We start from the raw sequence: 19329 nt of genomic DNA on the forward strand, positions 1-19329 counted from the left end.
TGAGAAATGTTACACATGTACCAGCTACTGTATTTTACTCTCGAATGTAAACCACTAATCCTCCTAATAAAGAAGAAAAAACAAAGCTGCTTAGACGTGGGCGTGTCTGTAAACCCAACGGCAAAAACTTGGAGAAGGGAGCCCTTGGAACTGAGGTTTAGTGGATAGTCATGGAAGTTTTCGGGGAATCAACAAAACAGAAAGAGACTATGGGCACCACAAGCATGAAAGGTTCCTCATTTTGACATAAATTACATTATCTGGCTTTCCAAATGTTAACATCTGTTCTCGATTGACCTGTGGTTTAGCCAAGTGCTGGGAGGAAAATGATAACTAGGATTGTGTCACATAATCAAAGGAGCAAAAAAGAACCACGACCAGATTTTGTCACAGCCAAAACGGTGTTTCCTCTAAGCTTTGCAATCACGAGAAGATGTCCCGCCCCCACCCCCCAGTGCTTTTAGGGGGGAAAAAAAGGTCATAAAAAAACTTAGAAGTTTGGATCTGCTTGTCCTCAGATAACTTAGCCACTGAGCCTCCTTGCCTTTTAAGTCAGAGAAAAGTGTATGCCTTTGGAACATTATGGAAACAGACATAGTAAGAAATAGAGAACCAGTTTCCTCCTTACTTTAGGGATGAGCTGTCAGTAGCCTATTTCAAAGATGCTTTGCTGTTCCCACTTGCAAAACCAGAAAATATTCTAATGTGATTTCTCCTCTGTTTCCTAGGAGGTGTGATCGCCTATATCAGTTCTTCTAGCTCGGCCTCTAGCCCTGCCTCTTGCCACAGCGACGGCTCTGAGAATAGTTTCCAGTCCCCCTCCTCTTCAGTTCCATCTTCTCCAAACAGTTCTAACTCTGATAACAATGGCAGTCCCAAAAATGCTGATCTCTCCAATATTGAAGGCATCCTGAAGAATGATCGAATAGATTGTTCTATGAAAACAGGCAAACCGAGTGCACCTGGCATGACAAAGAGTCACAGTGGAGTGACAAGTAGGCTACTTCACTTTTCTAAAGCTTACTATAGTTAACTGCTCATAGGTACAGGGGCTATTAAATTTTTGGCTATCATTGGTTCTCCTTTTTCAGTAGTCATAGTTCAGCCTAGGGTCTGTTACAGTTGATTCTTGCCTCAGAACAAGAAATGTGGTTATGTACTTTGTCAGAGCATAGGGTAATCCTTTTTACCATTTACAGTATCCTTTTTTTTCTGGATACTTAGTACTGAATTCTGGTTTCTAGAACGGAGCATAGTTGACCCATGAACAACACAGATTTGAGCTGTAAAGGTCCACTTATATGTAGGGGTTCTTCCTTCAATGGATTCAACCAACTTAGCATGTCATTTGGATGAACTCAAGGGTGTGGTATCTATATATGTTACACCCATATTCTCTTGTTAAAATGTATGATTATTGTTTTTATTATTGTTATTACTATTGTTGTTCTTTCTATAGAGCTCTGGTCTCACATATCTATGATTCATCCTGAGTCAGTTTTTTTTTTTTTATTCAGATAAGAGGACACAGAGAGAGAGACACCATGGCATGGAAGCTTTCCTCAGTGCCATGGCACTGTTACGTGGTGCCAGGTGTTGAGCCTGGGCAGCATGCATGACAGATCCCACACCTTGCCTGGAGAGCTATCTGCCTGGCCCATACATATTTTTTTATCATCATCATTATTATTTTATTTTAAATATAGCTCTGGACCTGACTCATGCTGTAGCTGTGCTACTCCTTAGAGGCCTTTCCAGGACTAATATTTTCATCTGATTTAAAGAGAAGAGGAGGAAGAGAGAAAAAGAAAGATACCTATTGGGAGTAGGGCGATAGCGCAGCTGGTTAAGCTCATGTGGCGCAAAGCTCAAGGACCAGCATAAGAATCCTAGTTCTAGCCCCCGGCTCCCCACCTGCAGGGGAGTTGCTTCACAGGCAGTGAATCAGGTTTGCAGGTGTCCGTCTTTCTCTCCCCCTCTCTGTCTTCCCCTTCTCTCTCTATTTCTCTCTGTCCTATCCAATAATGATGACAACAATAATAACTACAACAATAAAACAACAAGGGCAACAAAAGGGAATAAATAAATAAATAAAAGAAAGATACCTATCTGCAGCATTGCTTTCCCACTTGTGAAGCTTCCCTCATACAGGTGGGGACTGGGGACTTGAACCTGGATTCTTTTTTATTTTTTTTATTTTTTTTTAAATTTCTTTCTTTTTTTTATTTAAGAAAGGATTAATTGGATTCTTTTTTTTAATTTAATTTTATTTATTTTTTCCCTTTTGTTGCCCTTGTTTTATTGTTGTAGTTATTATTGTTGTTGTTGTTGGATAGGACAGAGAGAAATGGAGAGAGGAGGGGAAGACAGAGAGGAGGAGAGAAAGATAGACACCTGCAGACCTGCTTCACTGCCTGTGAAGCGACTCCCCTGCAGGTGGGGAGCCAGGGTTCGAACCGGGATCCTTATGCTGGTCTTTGTGCTGTGTGCCGCTACCTTATTTATTTATTTACCTTGCATAGCTGGCATAAAACAACTTTATGCATGCCTTTTTTTTTTTTTCCTCCTCCAGGGTTATTGCTGGACTCGGTGCCTGCACCATGAATCCACCGCTCCTGGAGGCCATTTTTTTCCCCCTTTTGTTGCCCTTGTTGTAGCTTCGTTGTGGTTATTATTATTGCCCTTGTTGACGCAATTCGTTGTTGGATAGGACAGAGAGAAATGGAGAGAGGAGGGGAAGACAGAGAGGGGGAGAGAAAGACAGACACCTGCAGACCTGCTTCACCGCTTGTGAAGTGACTCCCCTGCAGATGGGGAGCCGGGGGCTCGAACCGGGATCCTTACGCCGGTCCCTGCGCTTTGCGCCACCTGCGCTTAATCCACTGCGCCACCGCCCGACCCCCTATGCATGTCTTTTTAACTGTGTCAACACTGTAACTCTCAGTTTTTCAAGAGTCAACTGTCCCTAACTAATTGTGGGGAGGGATTTACTTTGATGAAGTTGGCGCTAGAACCACTTCACATTAGGAAACTGAGAAAATGAGTAGTTGGATGGAGACTCCTGAGTGAACGTGGTAGAAGGGCCACACCAGGGGAGGATCAGGAAGGAAGAAGACATACCCGTGGGGCATCTGTTTCTACCTTTTATTGACTGACTGCTTATTCCTATCCAGAAGAATTATTTCCTTAGTTACCTTGCATAGCTGGCATAAAACAGCTTTAGATTTACAAGATTTTAGGTTTTGTTTTATGCCATCAGTAAAAGGAAAAACCAAGTCTGAGCAGCCCCATAAACTGTGTTTATAAAAAAGTATTAACTTTGTGCGTGTGTATATTCACATTATACAAATAGATTCATATCTTTACCTGCTAGCTGAACAAAGTAAAATATTCGATTGGAAGAAAAACCAATAGTTGAAGTTTGTCTTTTTGTTTTTGTCTGTCCTGCCATAGAATTTAGTGGCATGGTTCTACTGTGTAAAGTCTGTGGGGATGTGGCATCAGGATTCCACTATGGAGTTCATGCTTGTGAAGGCTGTAAGGTAAAGTATGCTTTTATTCCTTTAAGCTACTGGTTCTGGGGTTAAAGAAATTGAAATTAGGTCTGCCAGCTTCCACAGCTGTTAGCAGGAGAAGTCAACTCAATAGTTTTAAGCATTAAGCTTTTGATTATTTTATGTAGTGCATAAACAAAAGTTGTTATGAAAAATATATATTTTTAATTTGATAAAAGTACTCTTTTGGGTGGAGGGTAGACAGCATAATGGTTATGCAAACAGACTCTTATGCCTGAGGCTTCAAAGTCTCAGGTTCAAGCCCCCACACCATCATAAGCCAGAGATGAACAGTGCTCTGGCTAAAAAAAAAAAAAAAAAAAACTCTTAATTTAAGATCTTGATATAAATAAACTTGCTGTCTAACTCTAACATAATTATGACATGAAACCAAGTACATAATTATTTATTGTGAGAGGCATCATCCTAAGTGGTGTGGAGATAGTAGGGAACAAAATGGACAAGTCACTACTGCCCTGTTGGAATTTAATTTAAACCAAGCTTAGAATTGTTTTTTTCAGATATGTTGACATTCTGACTTGTCAGATAGTGTGAGTTGTAATTCCTAAATACTTACATGGATTTTGTATTTTTAGAAGTTACTCTGAGGTAGAACCTTGAATATAAAACAAACTCTTAAAAAAAATTAAAAGGGGGCCAGGCAGTGGCACACCTAGTCAAATGCATAAACTACAGTTATAGTGCATAAGGACCTAGGTTCAAGTCCCTGGGCCCCACCTGCAGGGGGAAAGCTTCACAAGTGGTGAAGCAGGGCTACCGATGTCTCTCTGTCTCTCTCCCTATCTCCCCCACCCATTTCAATTTCTATCTGTCTCTATTTACAATAATAAATTAATAAATTAATTAACTAAATTAAAACAAACAAATAAAATTAACTCTTGGGAAAGCTTACCCCCCCATAGAATTAGTTAAATATTTATTTATTTTCCCTTTTGTTGCCCTTGTTTTTTTATTGTTGTTGTAGTTATTATTGTTGTTGTTATTGATGTCATCGTTATAAGATAGGACAGAGAGAAATGGAGGATTGGAAGACAGAGGAGGAGAGAAAGACAGACACTTGCAGACCTGCTTCACCATTTGTGAAGCAACTCCCCTGCAGGTGGGGAACTGGGGGCTTGAACCGGGATCTTCAGGCTGGTCCTTGCTCTTCACACCATGTGCGCTAACCCACTGCGCTACCACCTGACTCCCGTTAAATATTTCTTAGTATATTTATCAGTAATTCCAAATTAGTCTGTGTCTTTTGCTTATATCTAAGGAGTCTCTCTCTCTTTTCCATTAAAAAAAAAAAAAAGCATAACAGTTCTTTCCCCAGAGTTTCAAAAATTAACATGGCCCAGACATGCGCTCTTAGCGTTTTCTGACTGAAAGCCAGTAGCAGGAGTCCAGTTTGGCAGGATTTGGTGGGCGAGCAAGATAATGAATATACAGTGGTGAAAGAAGTAGTATTTTCTAGAGTGACTCTGAATGAATTGTTAGTTTGGGAGATCTTCATGGTTGGATCCCTCACAAGACTAAGCAATAATTTAAATAGATGTAGCAGTTTTCTGTTCTAAAAAGTATATTTATAGATCAAAGTATATTTTGTAAGATCCGTTTCTTACAAAAGTACAAATTGTGGGCCAGGCATCATTCTCATTTTATGGATCATCAAAAGCACAATCAAATGAATGAAACTGGGGGCTGGGCAGTGGTGTACTTGGTTAAGCTCACACGTTACCATGTGCCAGGACCCAGGTTCGTGCCCCACCTGCAGTAGGGAAGCTCCGTGAGTGGATCAGGTTTGTAGGTGTCTATCTTTCTCTCTCCCTTTCTGCCTACTCCTCTCTCAATTTATTTCTGTCCTATCTAATAAAAAAGAAAGAAAGAAAGAGAAGAAGAAGAAAAAAAAAAAAGGTTGCCGGGAGCAGTGTATTCATCTACAGGCACAGAGACTCAGTAATAATCCTGGTGGAAAAAACAAGGACTCATGGGGGCCCAATGGTAGCAGGTTACACGCACATGGTGCGAAGCCCAAGGACCAGTAGAAGAATTGTGGTTCAAGCCCCTGGCTCCCCATCTCTGCAGGGGGCCCACTTCATAGGGGTGGAGCAGGTCTGCAGGTGTCTATCTTTCTCTTCCCCTCTCTGTCTTCCTCTCCTCTCTCCGTTTCTCTCTGTCCTATCCAACAACAGCAATGGCAACAACAAGGGCAACAAAATGGGAAAAATGGCCTCCAGGAGCAATGGATTTGTAGTACAGGCACTGAGCCCCAGCGATAACCCTAGAGGCAAGAAAAAAAAAAAAGAGAAATCATAAAATCATATTTTTAAAAAATTAGATTGCCATTCACATTAATTTCTTAAACTTTTATTTATTTTGGTAGAGACAGAGAAATTGAGAGAAAAGAGACACCTGCAGCACACTGTCTGACAGCCCATGAAGCTTCCCTCCTTCAGGTGGGGAGTCGGGGCTCAAACCCTTGTTGGCACCACCACCCAGCCCTAAAAGATACAGTTCAGAATCATTTTGGTGGTGGTGGTGGTGGTCTTGAGCTCTGCTTTTCTCCCTTTCCTCCTACTGAGTTGGAGATCTTTGAAGACCTGCCAGAGGGCTTGCACCTCAATTGTCTAACAAAGGCAGCTCCCTACAGCCGTTTATACAGGCCCTGTCATTCCTTGGATCATTAGTTTGTCTCTGGGTGTGAGGTTTGTCACACCTGTTTCTGAGAAGTAACCAGGAACACCTAGCATGTGTAAGTAGGCCTTGCTGGTATCAGCAGTTCAAGTGAGCATCAGCTTGTGATCTTTTAGTTCTAGTTGAGGGTATTACAAGTTTGCAAAACATTTCTTAATCGGTTCTTTAAGAATTAGTCATTCATATTTCAAAGACTTGGATTTTGGGGGCTGGGTGGTGGCACACCTGGTTAAGTGCATGTGTACCATACACAAGAATCCAGGTTCAAGCCCCCAGCCCCCACCTGTAGAGGGAAGCTTCAAGAGCAGTGAAGCAGTATTGCAAGTGTCTCTCTGTCTCCTTCTCCTTCTCTATCTTTCTTTCCCTCTTAACTTCTCTCTATTCTATCAAGTAAAATAAATAATGGTTTATTTTAAAGAAGTCTTGGCTTCCCTGGATTGAAGACCCCACCAATATGTCCTGGAGCTCAGCTTCCCCAGAGACCCACCCTACTAGGGAAAGAGAGAGGCAGACTGGGAGTATGGACCGACAGACCAGTCAACGCCCATGTTCAGCGGGGAAGCAATTACAGAAGCCAGACCTTCCACCTTCTGCAACCCACAACGACCCTGGGTCCATGCTCCCAGAGGGATAGAGAATGGGAAAGCTATCGGGGGAGGGGGTGGGATATGGAGATTGGGCGGTGGGAATTGTGTGGAGTTGTACCCCTCCTACCCTATGGTTTTGTTAATTAATCCTTTCTTAAATTAAAAAAAAAAAATTAAAGAAGTCTTGGATTTTTTTTTTTTTTTCTTTTCCCCAGAGCACTACTCAGCTCTGGTTTATGGTGGTGTGGGGGATTGAACCTGGGACTTTAGAGCCTCAGGCATAATAGTCTCTTTCCATAACCACTACGCTATTTACACCCATCCGGATTTTTTTAAATTTATTTTTTTGTTATTGGATAGAGATAGAGAAATTGAGAGAGAGGGGGAGATAGAGAGGAAGAGGAGAGACAGAGAGACACCTGCAGACCTGCTTCACCGCCTGTGAAGCGGCTCCCCTACAGGTGGGGAGCCAAGGGCTTGAACCGGGATCCTAACCATTCTTTGCGCTTTGAGCCCACGTGCGCTTAACCTGCTTCGCTACCGCCCCGACTCCCCACCTGTAGGGGAGTCGCTTTTTTTTTTTTTTAATGAAGGAAAGTATGACTACAGGTGTAAGGGTGGGTAGCAGGGCAGATTATACCAAAAGTACTCCGCAAGCACAGGCTCTCCAAAAGGCAGAATAATCTTGTCTGACTAGTAGACAAATTTGTTTACTGATACTGGGTATCAGTTTCATTCTGTGATTATTTTATATTTCACTCTGTTTTAAGCCAAAACTATTTCCTAAGTGACTAGTAATGTACTGGATAGTTAGGCATTGGTGGGGGGGGGGGGTTTACTCTAAAGAGTTCCTTTGGATGATTTCAAGTGAATGGATATCTCTCTTCCTTTATGCTTAGGGTTTCTTTCGGAGAAGCATTCAGCAAAACATTCAGTACAAGAAGTGCCTGAAGAATGAAAACTGTTCTATAATGAGAATGAACAGGAATAGGTGTCAGCAGTGTCGCTTCAAAAAATGTCTGTCTGTTGGAATGTCCAGAGATGGTATGTCCCATGTTTAAAAGCGTGTTCAGCTCAAGCTTACAGGGCTTGGATATTTGGGTGGTGGTGGTGGTGGGAAGTAAATTTATTGTTTTATTGGGCAGGGGTATACATTTATTAGGATTTTTTTTTTAGGGGTGGTGGGTGAGAGGAGTTGGATCTTATTCCTCAGTATAAATCTGATCTATAAGTCAGTGGTCCTCTTGTGCTTTTAGAAAACACATTTTGGCCTTACTGTAGGAACCCAGATTCTTAAAGTCAGGTCTTAGGATCATCACCAGAGAAACAACTTTTGGCTTGATTTAGTTTTATTACTTCTTGTAAAAAGACCCACTTAGTTTTTCTATATGATTTGAATACTTTGCCCTCCTGAAAACAGATAGGAATCCTTGCCTCTTTCTCTTGGTTTCTTAGCCTTCCTGAAGAATCTGTTACTCTTGTGAACATTTTCTCACTTTTTACGAAACCAAGAGGAGGTAATATGCTTTTCGGTTCAAGTAGAGATTCTAAATACATCAAAGGAGATGCAGAATTGAAAGAGACTATGTTTGGAGCGGAAGTAGTAGCTCATTTCTGTCTTGATCCATTTTATCATAGAAGATAAAAGTTATAACTTGTAGGATAACTAGTATTATTTGTGAATGAAGTTACTGGAAAATCTGTCCCTATGGTGAAGGGGATCACTGCTAACTTCTAGACAGTCTCATTCTGTTCTAAGAAACATTTGTCAAAGGCAATTTAATCAATTCTTGAGGTAGCTTTACTATCTTATACTCACAAAAACATGCTATTGCAAAGGGTTTCTTTAATTAAGATTTTATTTTAATTCCCTGATTTAAGAAAAATACAGCATTAGAAATACTATTCCAAAGTTTATTGGTATTGTGATTGCCCTAAGAGAATAAAAAGGACAATCCTTTGTAAGGGAGGAAATAGAAGTAGAGTATAAGACAGGATAAAATAGTTTGCAATAGTGATGTTAGAGATCGTAACTAGAGCCTTTCTTGCTGGGTGGCTATATTGAATTTTTATTATATCTGTATAGATATTAATCTGGAAAGAAGCTGTTCTTTCCCTTAGGGAAATGAATGCTAGAGATGGGGAACACATTCTAAGACTAGCCTCTGGAAGAAAGGAGGATAAACTATTTCACTTTTATTTATATTATTAATTTTAATTAAATCCAGTAAATTAATTTTAAAAAGTGTTTACTAATGAGAGAGAGAGGAAGGGAGAACCAGAGCATCACTCTGGGCATATGCAGAACCTGGGATTAAACTCAGGACCTCATGCTTAAAGTCCCAGTGTACTACCTGCTGTATCACATTCTTGACAGCAGCGAGTTTGTTTGTTTCCTTTTTTTTTTTTTCTCCAACCAGAGCACTGCTCAGCTCTGGCTTATGGTGGTGGAGGGAACTGAACCTGGGACTTTGGAGCCTCCTCAGGTGTGAGAATCTCTTTGCAGAAACATTATGCTATCTACCCCCACCCCATTTTGTTTCTTTTAAAAAAATACTTTTATTTATTTATTTATTTGGATAGAGACAGAAAATCAAGAAGGGAGTGGGGAGATAGGGAGAGAGACAGAGACATCTGCAGCACTGCTTCACCACTTGTGAAACTTTCCTCCTGCATGTGGGAGTCTCAGGCTTAAACCCGGGTCCTTGTGCATTGTAGCATGTGCACTCAACCAGGTGTGCCACCACCTGGCCCCCTGTTTATTTATTAAAGATTTGTGTGTGTGTGTGTGTGTGTGTGTGTGTGTGTGTGTGTGAGAGAGAGAAAGAGAGAGAGAGAGAGAGAGAAGAGAGATGGAGGGGAGGGAGAGGGAGAAGGAGAATGAACACCAGAGTATCACTCAGGCATGTAGGATGACTCTGGGCCTCATGCTTAAGAGTCCAAGGCTTTGTCTCCTGAGCTCTATTTTCTCCCTCCCCCTGCATGTTCATTAAATTAAATTATTAAATTATTAACTTTTTTTTTTTAGCCAGAGCACTGCTCATCTCTAGATTTTGGTGGTGCTGGGGACGAACCTGAGCCCTTTGGTACCTGAAGCATGGAGGTCTTTGTATAACCATTATACTATGTCCCCATTCTGTGAACAGTGTTTATATTCATTGACTGGAATCTTAGAATGAAGTCTTCAGCCTTGTTAACTAGTTACCATGTATAATGCTGGTTTGCTTCAAACTATTTTTCATGAGTTAATTTCATATGTAATTTTTAGATTTTACTTAAAAAAAAACCCGAGGTAGACTTTCTCCTTAGTTTTGTTTTGGGGAGAAAATGAAAAATTCTCTTTCCTTTCCCACCTCTTACAGTATATCAGAAACAATCGGCGTCTTTGGGAGGTGGAAGGATGAGGACATAGAACTTTGGTGGTGGGTGATGTGGGACTATGCCGTATAATCTTAGAGTCTTATAATCCACTACTAATCACAAATAAAAATGAACAAGCAAACACACATAAACAAAAACGTAAACATGGAGATTAACTTGGACCAGAAACATAGAGATATTCTTTTCTATATGACTAGAGGACATAGCCTTGAGATAATTTTGTGTTATCTTTTTGTGTAAACAGGTCTTATTTAGAATTTGGGTGTTAAATATCTTTTTCTTCAATAGCTGTTCGGTTTGGTCGTATTCCTAAGCGTGAAAAGCAGAGGATGCTAATTGAAATGCAAAGTGCGATGAAGACTATGATGAACAGCCAGTTCAGTGGTCATTTGCAGAATGACAGCATAATAGACCACCATGAACAGACAGCCTTACCAGCCCAGGAACAGCTGAGACCCAAGCCCCAGCTGGAGCAAGAAAACATCAAAAGCTCTTCTCCCTCTTCTGATTTCGCCAAGGAAGAAGTGATTGGCATGGTGACCAGAGCACACAAGGATACCTTTATGTATAATCAAGAACAGCGAGAAAATCCAACAGAAACCCTGCACCCTCAGAGAGAACGGATTCCTAAAAACATGGAGCAGTACAATTTAAATCATGACCATTGTGGCAGTGGGCTTAGTAGCCATTTCCCCTGTAGTGAGAGCCAGCCGCATCTCAATGGACAGTACAAAGGGAGGAACATGATGCATTACCCAAACGGGCATGCCATTTGTATTTCAAATGGACATTGTATGAACTTCTCAAATGCTTATACTCAAAGAGTATGTGATAGAGTTTCCGTAGATGGATTTTCTCAGAATGAGAACCAGAATAGTTACCTCTGCAACTCTGGAGGGAGAATGCACCTGGTATAGTGACATCAATATATTTATAAATCTTTTTATTCATTTATTTATTTATTTGCTTGCTCACCTACCTGTATTGAGGGAAGCTTTGAAGGTTTTCTTTGGGGGACATGCCAGCATAGCTGGGTTGGGTGGGGCAGGTGGGGTGGGGCTGTCAGAAACATTTTCTAAGAGATTTATAGGATCTGTTTTTGTGTAGTATTTTAGGCTAAATTCTTTTAATGAGTGCCATTTGTTGAATGAGCTCATTTCACACTGCAAGGTACAAACATATGATTTGATTGATAATAAAATTGGGGTTAGTATCCTAGGCAGGTTAGGAAGTCTTGTGGAATAATTGGTCCTTTACTTAGAAACCTGTTTAAATTGTTAGCATTTCTGATTAATCCCGACCGACCTTACTAGCTTTGGGGTTCTTGCAAAGGTCTGATCTTAGAGCTTACCACAGACAGTGATTGTTTAATTTTATAGAAAGAGTTTTCTTTAACTATAGTAAGGCAAAAAGGCCTTTGGAGATAGAGTATGAATATTTTTACTACTAAGAGTTTAGGAATATTTTCATACTAAGGTTAACTTAAAAAAGGAATTTCTTAGACTTTATACTAGGCAACTAGTTAATGTTATTCCTGTCATTCAAGTCTTCATCAAATCCAACAGTCTGCATAAAAGCACAGTGTGTATGCTCATCCAAAATTTCATCAGAAAACAGCAGTACCGCACCATTGCACCATTTCCTGTTTAAACCATGAGGTCCTTTGATAGTGCTTGATATTTTCTACAGTCAGGTAATTAAAATATCCTCCTTTTCCTTTTCAAAATAGTTGACTTTGCCACAATCCTCACGTTAGATTTTTTTTTTTCTTTCTCCTCACTTGCAAGTACTTGATTTTGTGGGTCTGAAAGTAGACCTATTTCTACTAGGTTTAGTGACAGCTTTAGGGAGGGAAACAAGCATTTAGGTCTTTTTCTCTCTCTCTCTTTTTTTTTTTTCTTTTTGAGAGTTTCAGATGTATTTATTTTTAATAATAATTTTACCAGAGCACTGCTCAGCCCTGGCTAGTGGTGATCAAGGGGACTTAAGAGCCTCAGGCATGGGTCTTTTTGCATAACCATTATGCTGTATCCCCTGCCCAACACTTAGGTTCTTATTTTGTGATATTCTCTGTAGAATCATTCTATTCCCTGATATTCTGTAAGTTTTGTGAAAAATTTGAAGGCTGATTTTACTCATAGAGTATCCAGTGTATATTTTATAGTTTGTTTTTAAATGTGTTTACTTGTTATTTTTATTATTTATTTGTTAATTAGCAGAGCTCTGTTTATGGTGCTGTAGGGGATTGAGCCTGGGACTTTGGAGACTCAGGCAGGAGAGTCTCTGCATAACCATTATGCTATCTCCCCCTTTCTGTTTTTTCCTCCCCACCCTCATTTAGAAAGTATAACTTGTATCTTTAGTAATTGTCTCATAATTGAATAAATAGAGGTCAGAGGTCAGGCCATTGTTTATGAAAAAAATGGTCAGTCAGTGAACTTAAAAAAAAAAAAGGTATCTCCATTGACTTTTCCTTCCCCTTTAAAAATTTTAATTAATTAATGAGAAAGGGAGAGAGAACCAGAGTACCACTGGCATTCCATGGTGCCAGGGATCTAAGGACCTCATGCATGCAAATCCAGCATTCTGTTTGTTGTACCATCTCTCAGGGCACTAGCTTTTCCTGTTTTGAAATTACATTATACACGTGCCTATTTAGAAAAACTTAGATTCTAGGCCTGTGATTTCTATGTGTATCTGGATAAGTTTCTAAATCCTTTAGAATCTTGTTCCTTTATCTAAATGGTGAGTGGAACTTGTCATACCCAGTTAAACAGTTGAAAACTAGGTAAATGTGTATGATGTTGTTTGAAAATGATAAAACCAATGTAACATAGTAGCAGTGTTAGAAAGTAAATTTTTTTTTTAGATTCCCCCCCCCCCTTAATTTTCATTAGATAGGACAGAGAAATTGAGAGAGAAGGGGAAGATAGAGAGTTAGAGAGGCACCTGCAGACCTGCTTAACCATTCATGAGCTGTCTTCCCTAGCAGGTGGGGAGCTGGGGCTCGAACTGGGGTCCTTGCACTTGGTAATATGTGCACATAACCAGAAATGCCACCACCTGTCTCTTCCCCTCAAAGTAAAATAGCTTGATATATATATATATATATATATATATATATATGGGGGGGGGTAAGGACATTGTTCTTTAAATTAGGTTGTCTTGAGGCTCTCTAGCCTAGTGTCTGTAGGGCATGGAGAAAGTGCTGACAGCAGTATATTCAGTTGTGCCTGAGGATTATTTTCATGTTGGAGTTTCCAGTGAGTAAGATGCCACTTTTGAAATAGCACCTTGCACAGTTTAAGATTTTTCCTGTTTTGTGTATGTTAGGTCTGTCCAATGAGTAAGTCTCCATATGTGGATCCACATAAATCGGGGCATGAAATCTGGGAAGAATTTTCGATGAGCTTCACCCCAGCAGTAAAAGAAGTGGTGGAATTTGCAAAACGTATTCCTGGATTTAGAGATCTCTCTCAGCATGACCAGGTCAACCTTTTAAAAGCTGGGACATTTGAGGTAGGTTTCATTTATCATAAATATTGGTACAGGACAAGCAGTCATTTCTTTTCTTTCTTTCTTAAGTATCCTAAGTATTTGTAGTGTGGAGGTTGGTACTACCCAGAAAACAGTGACCACCTCAGGGTCTTGGGAAGAGATCACGTGAATGCAGCTTTGCTTAGTGTCTGAAATAGAATGTGTGGTCCAGGAGCGGATACAGTGGCTAGAGTGATGGACTTAGAAAGCTTGGCCACTTACTTGGCTGTCATTGGGTATCTGGGCAGCTTCCAGTTTTGAGCGATTACAGATTGTGAGGCTGTGGACATAGGATTGCCTAGATCTCTTTGGCTAGGTGACAGAACCTGCCCATGTGTCGACAGCTGTCCTGCAACATTGGTTCCCCTAGAGAATCAGTTGGTGTGTTGGGAAAAGCTCGAAGTTCTGAGTTCTGTTCCCAGCCTTCCATGTGTCAGAGTGATGCTCTGGCTCTCTCTTTCTCTTCTCTCATGTTAATAAAACCTAATTTAAAAAAAGAAAGAAAGAAAGAGGAAGTGTAAATTCTTTGTATTCCCAGCATATGAACAGTCCCCACATTCTCTCCTACGTAGACTGCAGAGAGAACCTCTTGAAAACCTCACCTGGTGCTTAGATCAGCACAGCATAAAAAAACTTAGCTTCATGGGTTGCCGGAGAGCTAGCATAGTAGGTATGCAAAAGAATCATGTCTGAGGCTCTGAGAAGTCTCAAGGTCAGTTCCCGGCACTTCAGAACTAGAGCCCATGTAGTGCTCTGGTTAAAAAAAAAAAAAAAAAAATGCAGCCCGGGGTGTGGTGCAGTGAATAAATAAATCTAAAAAAGCAAGCAAAGAAGCCACTTAGGTATAGACAAAGCTTTGGATTCTCAAGCATGAATCCCCAGCATTACTGCTCTGATTCTCTCCAATCAGTCAACAAGTCAGTCTTTTAAGAATAATTGAAAAGAATGTGTCTTGGGGGCTGGGCGGTGGCGCAGTGGATAAAGCGCACATGGCGCCAAGCGCAAGGACCGGCATAAGGACCCCAGTTCGAGCCCCCGGCTCCCCACCTGCGGGGGAGTCGCTTCACAGGTGGTGAAGCAGGTCTGCAGGTGTCTGTCTTTCTCTCTGTCTTCCCCATCTCTCTCCATTTCTCTCTGTCCTATGTAACAATGACAGCAATAAGGACAATAGGAACAATAAACAACAAAGGCAATAAAAGGGAAGAAATAGCCTTCAAGAGCAGTGGATTTGTAGTGCAGGCACCAAGCCCCAGTGATAACCTTGGAGGCAAAAAAAAAAGTGTTTTTTCTCCTCCCTTCCTCCCTTCCTTCCTGTCTGATTTTTAACTCTATCTATCTATCTATCTATCTATCCATCCATCCATCCATCCATCCATCCATCTATCTATCATCTATCTATCTTTTTTTTGCCTCTAGGGTTATCGCTGGGGCTCAGTGCCTGCACTACAAATCCACTGCTCTTGGAGGCCAATTTTCCCATTTTTGTTGCCCTTGCTGTTGTTATTATTATTGTCATTGATGTTGTTGTTGAATAGGACAGAGAGAAATCAAGAGAAGAGGGGGAGACAAAGGGGGAGAGAAAGAGACCTGCAGACCTGCTTCACTGCTTGTGAAGCGACTCCCCCTTGCAGGTGGGGTCGGTGGGGCTGGACTGGATCTGGGATCCTTGCGCCAGTCCTCGTGCATTGCTCCATGTGCACGTCACCCACTTTTAATTTTATTTTAATGAGAAAGTTACGGAGAACACTATTCAACTCCGACTTAAGGTGGTGCTGGGTATTGAACCTGGGACCTTGGAGCCACAAGCTCAAGAGCTTTTCTACCATCTCCCCAGCCTCCACAGGTTCAATTCTCAGTTGCTCTTGCTAACAGGTGCTGGCTGCCTCAGTATTTTATCCACGAAGGGCCAGCAGAGTAGCTCATTTGGATAGTGTGCAAAGCCCAGGGATGAGCCTGGCCCCCACTGCGTTGAAGGGAGAAACTTTGGGGCTGTGGTGTCTTTCATTCTCTCTCTCTCTCTCTCTGCATCTTTAAACACTCCACTAATATTTACACTCTGACCTGTCTTTTTTATTTATTTATTTTACCAGAGCACTGCTCAGCTGCAGCTTATGGTGGTGCAGGGGATTGAACTTTGGAGCCTCAGGCATGAGAGCCTCCTTGCATAACCATTATGCTATCTACCCCTGCCCCTCACTTCTGGTTTTTTTTTTTTTAATTTATTTCTTTATCGGGGAATTAATGTTTTACATTCAACAGTGAATACAATAGTTTGTACATGCATAACATCCCCCAGTTTCCCATTTAACAATACAACCCCCACTATGTCATTTATCATCCTTCATGGACCTGTATTCTCCCCACCCCCTCACTTCTGTTTTTACGTGTGCCAGTGTACAACCCACTTTGGCATTTTACCTTAGACTCCTGTTTTTGGGAGGTGGATCAAGATCGGGAATAGGCCATATTCCTAAATAGAGCAGATGGGGGTAGCTCAAGAGTAGCCTCTATCAATCAGGGTTTTCAGTTTACAGGACAGCAGTAAATTTAAGCTAGAAAGCCAGAAGGACTCGGTGTTCAGTGTTGGGGGTCAGGTAATTATGACTCAGAAAGGTATAGACTTTTATTGGGTTACCTGGACCATTCAGACCACACCAAGGATTAAAACACAAGTCGCTGGTTCGAGCCCTCAGCTTGAACCCAGGTCCTTGAGCACTGTAACATGTGTGCTCGGCCAGGTGCGCCACCACCCAGCCCAGGACATAAATACTTTGTGACTTTTTAGTTCCTTGGGATATTTATTTTCTAGGTAAGAGAGAGAGGATGGTTTAGGTGGAGGGTAGATAGCATAACGGTTATGTAAATAGACTCATTCCTGAGGCTCCAGAGTCCAAAATTCAACCTCCCCTACTCCCACCAGCCAGAGCTGAGCAGTGCTCTGGTTTAAAAAAAGAAAGAAAGAAAAAGAAAATGATTCTGTGTAAAAATATACCACTCAAATTTTTCTTTTCCATTCTGCAAAGGAACTAGTACCTTTTGTGCACATACATAATTTCCCTATTCCTAGGAATATGCTTTTGTTGTTTTCATTCAGATAGAGCAAGAGCAAGAGATAACACAAAGAAAGACACAGAGTGACCCAAGAGGTGGTGTAGTAAGTAGGTAAAACACTGAACGCTCAAACATGAGGCTCCACATTGGACCTGCAGCGTTACGTGTGTCAGAATGATTCTCTCTCTCCTTCCTTCTCTCTCTCATAAATTTTTTTATATTTATTTATTTTCCCTTTTGTTGCCCTTGTTTTTCATTGTTGTTGTAGTTATTGTTGTTGTTGTTGGATAGGACAGAGAGAAATGGAGAGAGGAGGGGGAGGTAGGGGGGAGAGAAAGACACCTGCAGACCTGCTTCACTGCCTGTGAAGCTACTCCCCTGCAGGTGGGGAGCTGGGGGCTCGAGCCGAGATCCTTACGCCAATCCTTGCCACGTGCACTTAACCCGCTGCGCTACCGCCCGACTCCCTCTAATAAATTTTTTAAAGGGGCCAGGGTGGCGGTTTGCTGGTGGATCACTCAACTAAGCGCACATGTTATACTGCCCAAGGACTGGGGTTCAAGCCCCCTGCCCCTACCTGTGGGTGGAAACTTCACAAGTGGTGAAGCAGTTACAATCTTGTAACATACTATTAGTAACAAGTAAAAAAAAAAAAATTAACAAAAAAAAAAAAAAAAGGAAAAAAAGAAAGAGAGGAAAAAAAAAAAAAAGAAAGAAATGGCCTTAGCTGCCAGGTAAGTGGCTCAGCAGATAGACTGTAGAACTTGTAGACCAGATGTCTGCATTGCACATGTGAGTGAAACCACCTGGTAGTTGTCTTTCTTCTTTACTAAGCATAGTCACCTCCAGCTCTATCCATTTTATCCAAAAGGACACAATGCCTTTTTTTTTTTAATATTTATTTATTTTCCCTTTTGTTAACCCTTGTTGCTTTTATTGTTGTAGTTATTGTTGTTGTTGTTATTGATGATGTTGTTGGATAGGACAGAGAGAAATGGAGAGAGGAGGGGGAGGCAGGGGGGAGAGAAAGACAGACACCTGCAGACCTGCTTCACTGCCTGTGAAGTGACTCCACTGCAGGTGGGGAGCCAGGGGCTTGAACTGGGATTCTTACGCAGGTCCTTGCGCTTTGCGCCATGTGTGCTTAGCCCGATGCGCTACCGCCCGACTCCCGACAATGCCATTAAAAAAAAATTTTTTTTTTTTGCAGAGTGGTATTCAATGGAGTTTATATCTATCCCATCACTTCTTTATCCAGTCATCTGTTTATGGGCATCCAGGTTGCTTCCACTCTTTGGCTGTTGTGAATAGTGCAGTTGTGAATGTAGGGGTGCATATATATCTCTTCTAACTAGTTTTTGAGTGTCCATGGGATAAATGCCTGAGTGATTTTGCTGGACTGTAAGGTAATTGCTAGGACATTTCTTTCTTTTCTTTTTAATTAATTTATTTGATAGAGACAGAGAGAAACTGAGAAGGGAGGGGGAGATAGGGAAAGAGACAGAGACACCTACAGCCCTGCTGCGCCACTTGTGAAGCTGTCCCCTGCAGGTGGGGACCAGGGGCTTGAACCTGTGTCCTTGCACTAATGTATGCACTTAGCCAGGAGCGCCACCACCTGGCCCTGCTAGGACATTTCTTAACTAAGCTGAATACTAAGTTATTTCTTAGCATTACAGTTGGATATCTCCCAATATGTTGACCTTTTTTTTTTTTCTTTCTCTTTTCCAGGTTCTAATGGTACGGTTTGCATCATTATTTGATGCGAAAGAACGCACTGTCACATTTTTAAGTGGAAAGAAGTATAGTGTGGATGATTTACATTCAATGGGAGCAGGAGACCTACTAAACTCTATGTTTGAATTTAGTGAGAAGCTAAATGCCCTCCAACTTAGTGATGAAGAAATGAGTTTGTTTACAGCAGTTGTCCTGGTATCTGCAGGTAAGTAAACTGGTTCAAATTATGCCACACCTTAGAAAATAGTGACCATCAGGAGAGAAGACTGTTAACTTGGTTCTAGCAAACTCTGTGAAGGACTAAACGCCATATGAAAGATGATACTGTTATTTTTATGTAGTAAGTTTTTTAAAAAATATATTTTATTTGTTTGATCTTAATGAAAGGGATACAGAGAGGGGTGGGGGGCAGCAGAACACTGTTCATACCTGGTTTATGGTGGTGCGAGGGATTGAACCTGGAATTCTGGAGCCTCAGGCATGAAAGTCTTTTTGCATAACCATTATGCTACATCTCCCCTGCTCATAGTAAGCTTTTTTTTTTTTTTTAACCATGACAGTAAATGGCAAAAGTATATAGAACACAGTAAGAAAATGGTCTTTAGATGCACACCGTCATTACCCTTTCTATTCCCAAGTCTTGAGCTTTTATCTTGCTTTGTTTTGGTGCCAGGGATCGAGCTTCATACATGCAAGACAGGTACTGTATCACTGAGGTACATTGGTGACCTTACATTGCAGATACGTTGCTCATAATTTTTAAAGGAGTTTTTATTTTATGAAGA

General features: G+C 41.2%; 1 protein-coding gene across 1 annotated transcript in view; it reads left to right on the top strand.

Annotated features, from left to right (window-relative positions):
- NR1D2 (nuclear receptor subfamily 1 group D member 2) overlaps nt 1-19329 on the top strand; it is a 42822-nt gene that overhangs the window by 12678 nt on the left and 10815 nt on the right. Inside the window, exons 2-7 of the mRNA XM_007517183.3 lie at nt 729-995; nt 3454-3542; nt 7738-7882; nt 10508-11130; nt 13553-13738; nt 18539-18749. Of these exons, the coding sequence (XP_007517245.2) occupies nt 729-995; nt 3454-3542; nt 7738-7882; nt 10508-11130; nt 13553-13738; nt 18539-18749 (1521 nt within the window). The remainder of the gene's footprint in view (nt 1-728; nt 996-3453; nt 3543-7737; nt 7883-10507; nt 11131-13552; nt 13739-18538; nt 18750-19329) is intronic.

The sequence above is a fragment of the Erinaceus europaeus genome, chromosome 21 (genome assembly GCF_950295315.1).
Source record: "Erinaceus europaeus chromosome 21, mEriEur2.1, whole genome shotgun sequence".
NCBI classification, from domain to species: Eukaryota; Metazoa; Chordata; class Mammalia; order Eulipotyphla; family Erinaceidae; genus Erinaceus; species Erinaceus europaeus.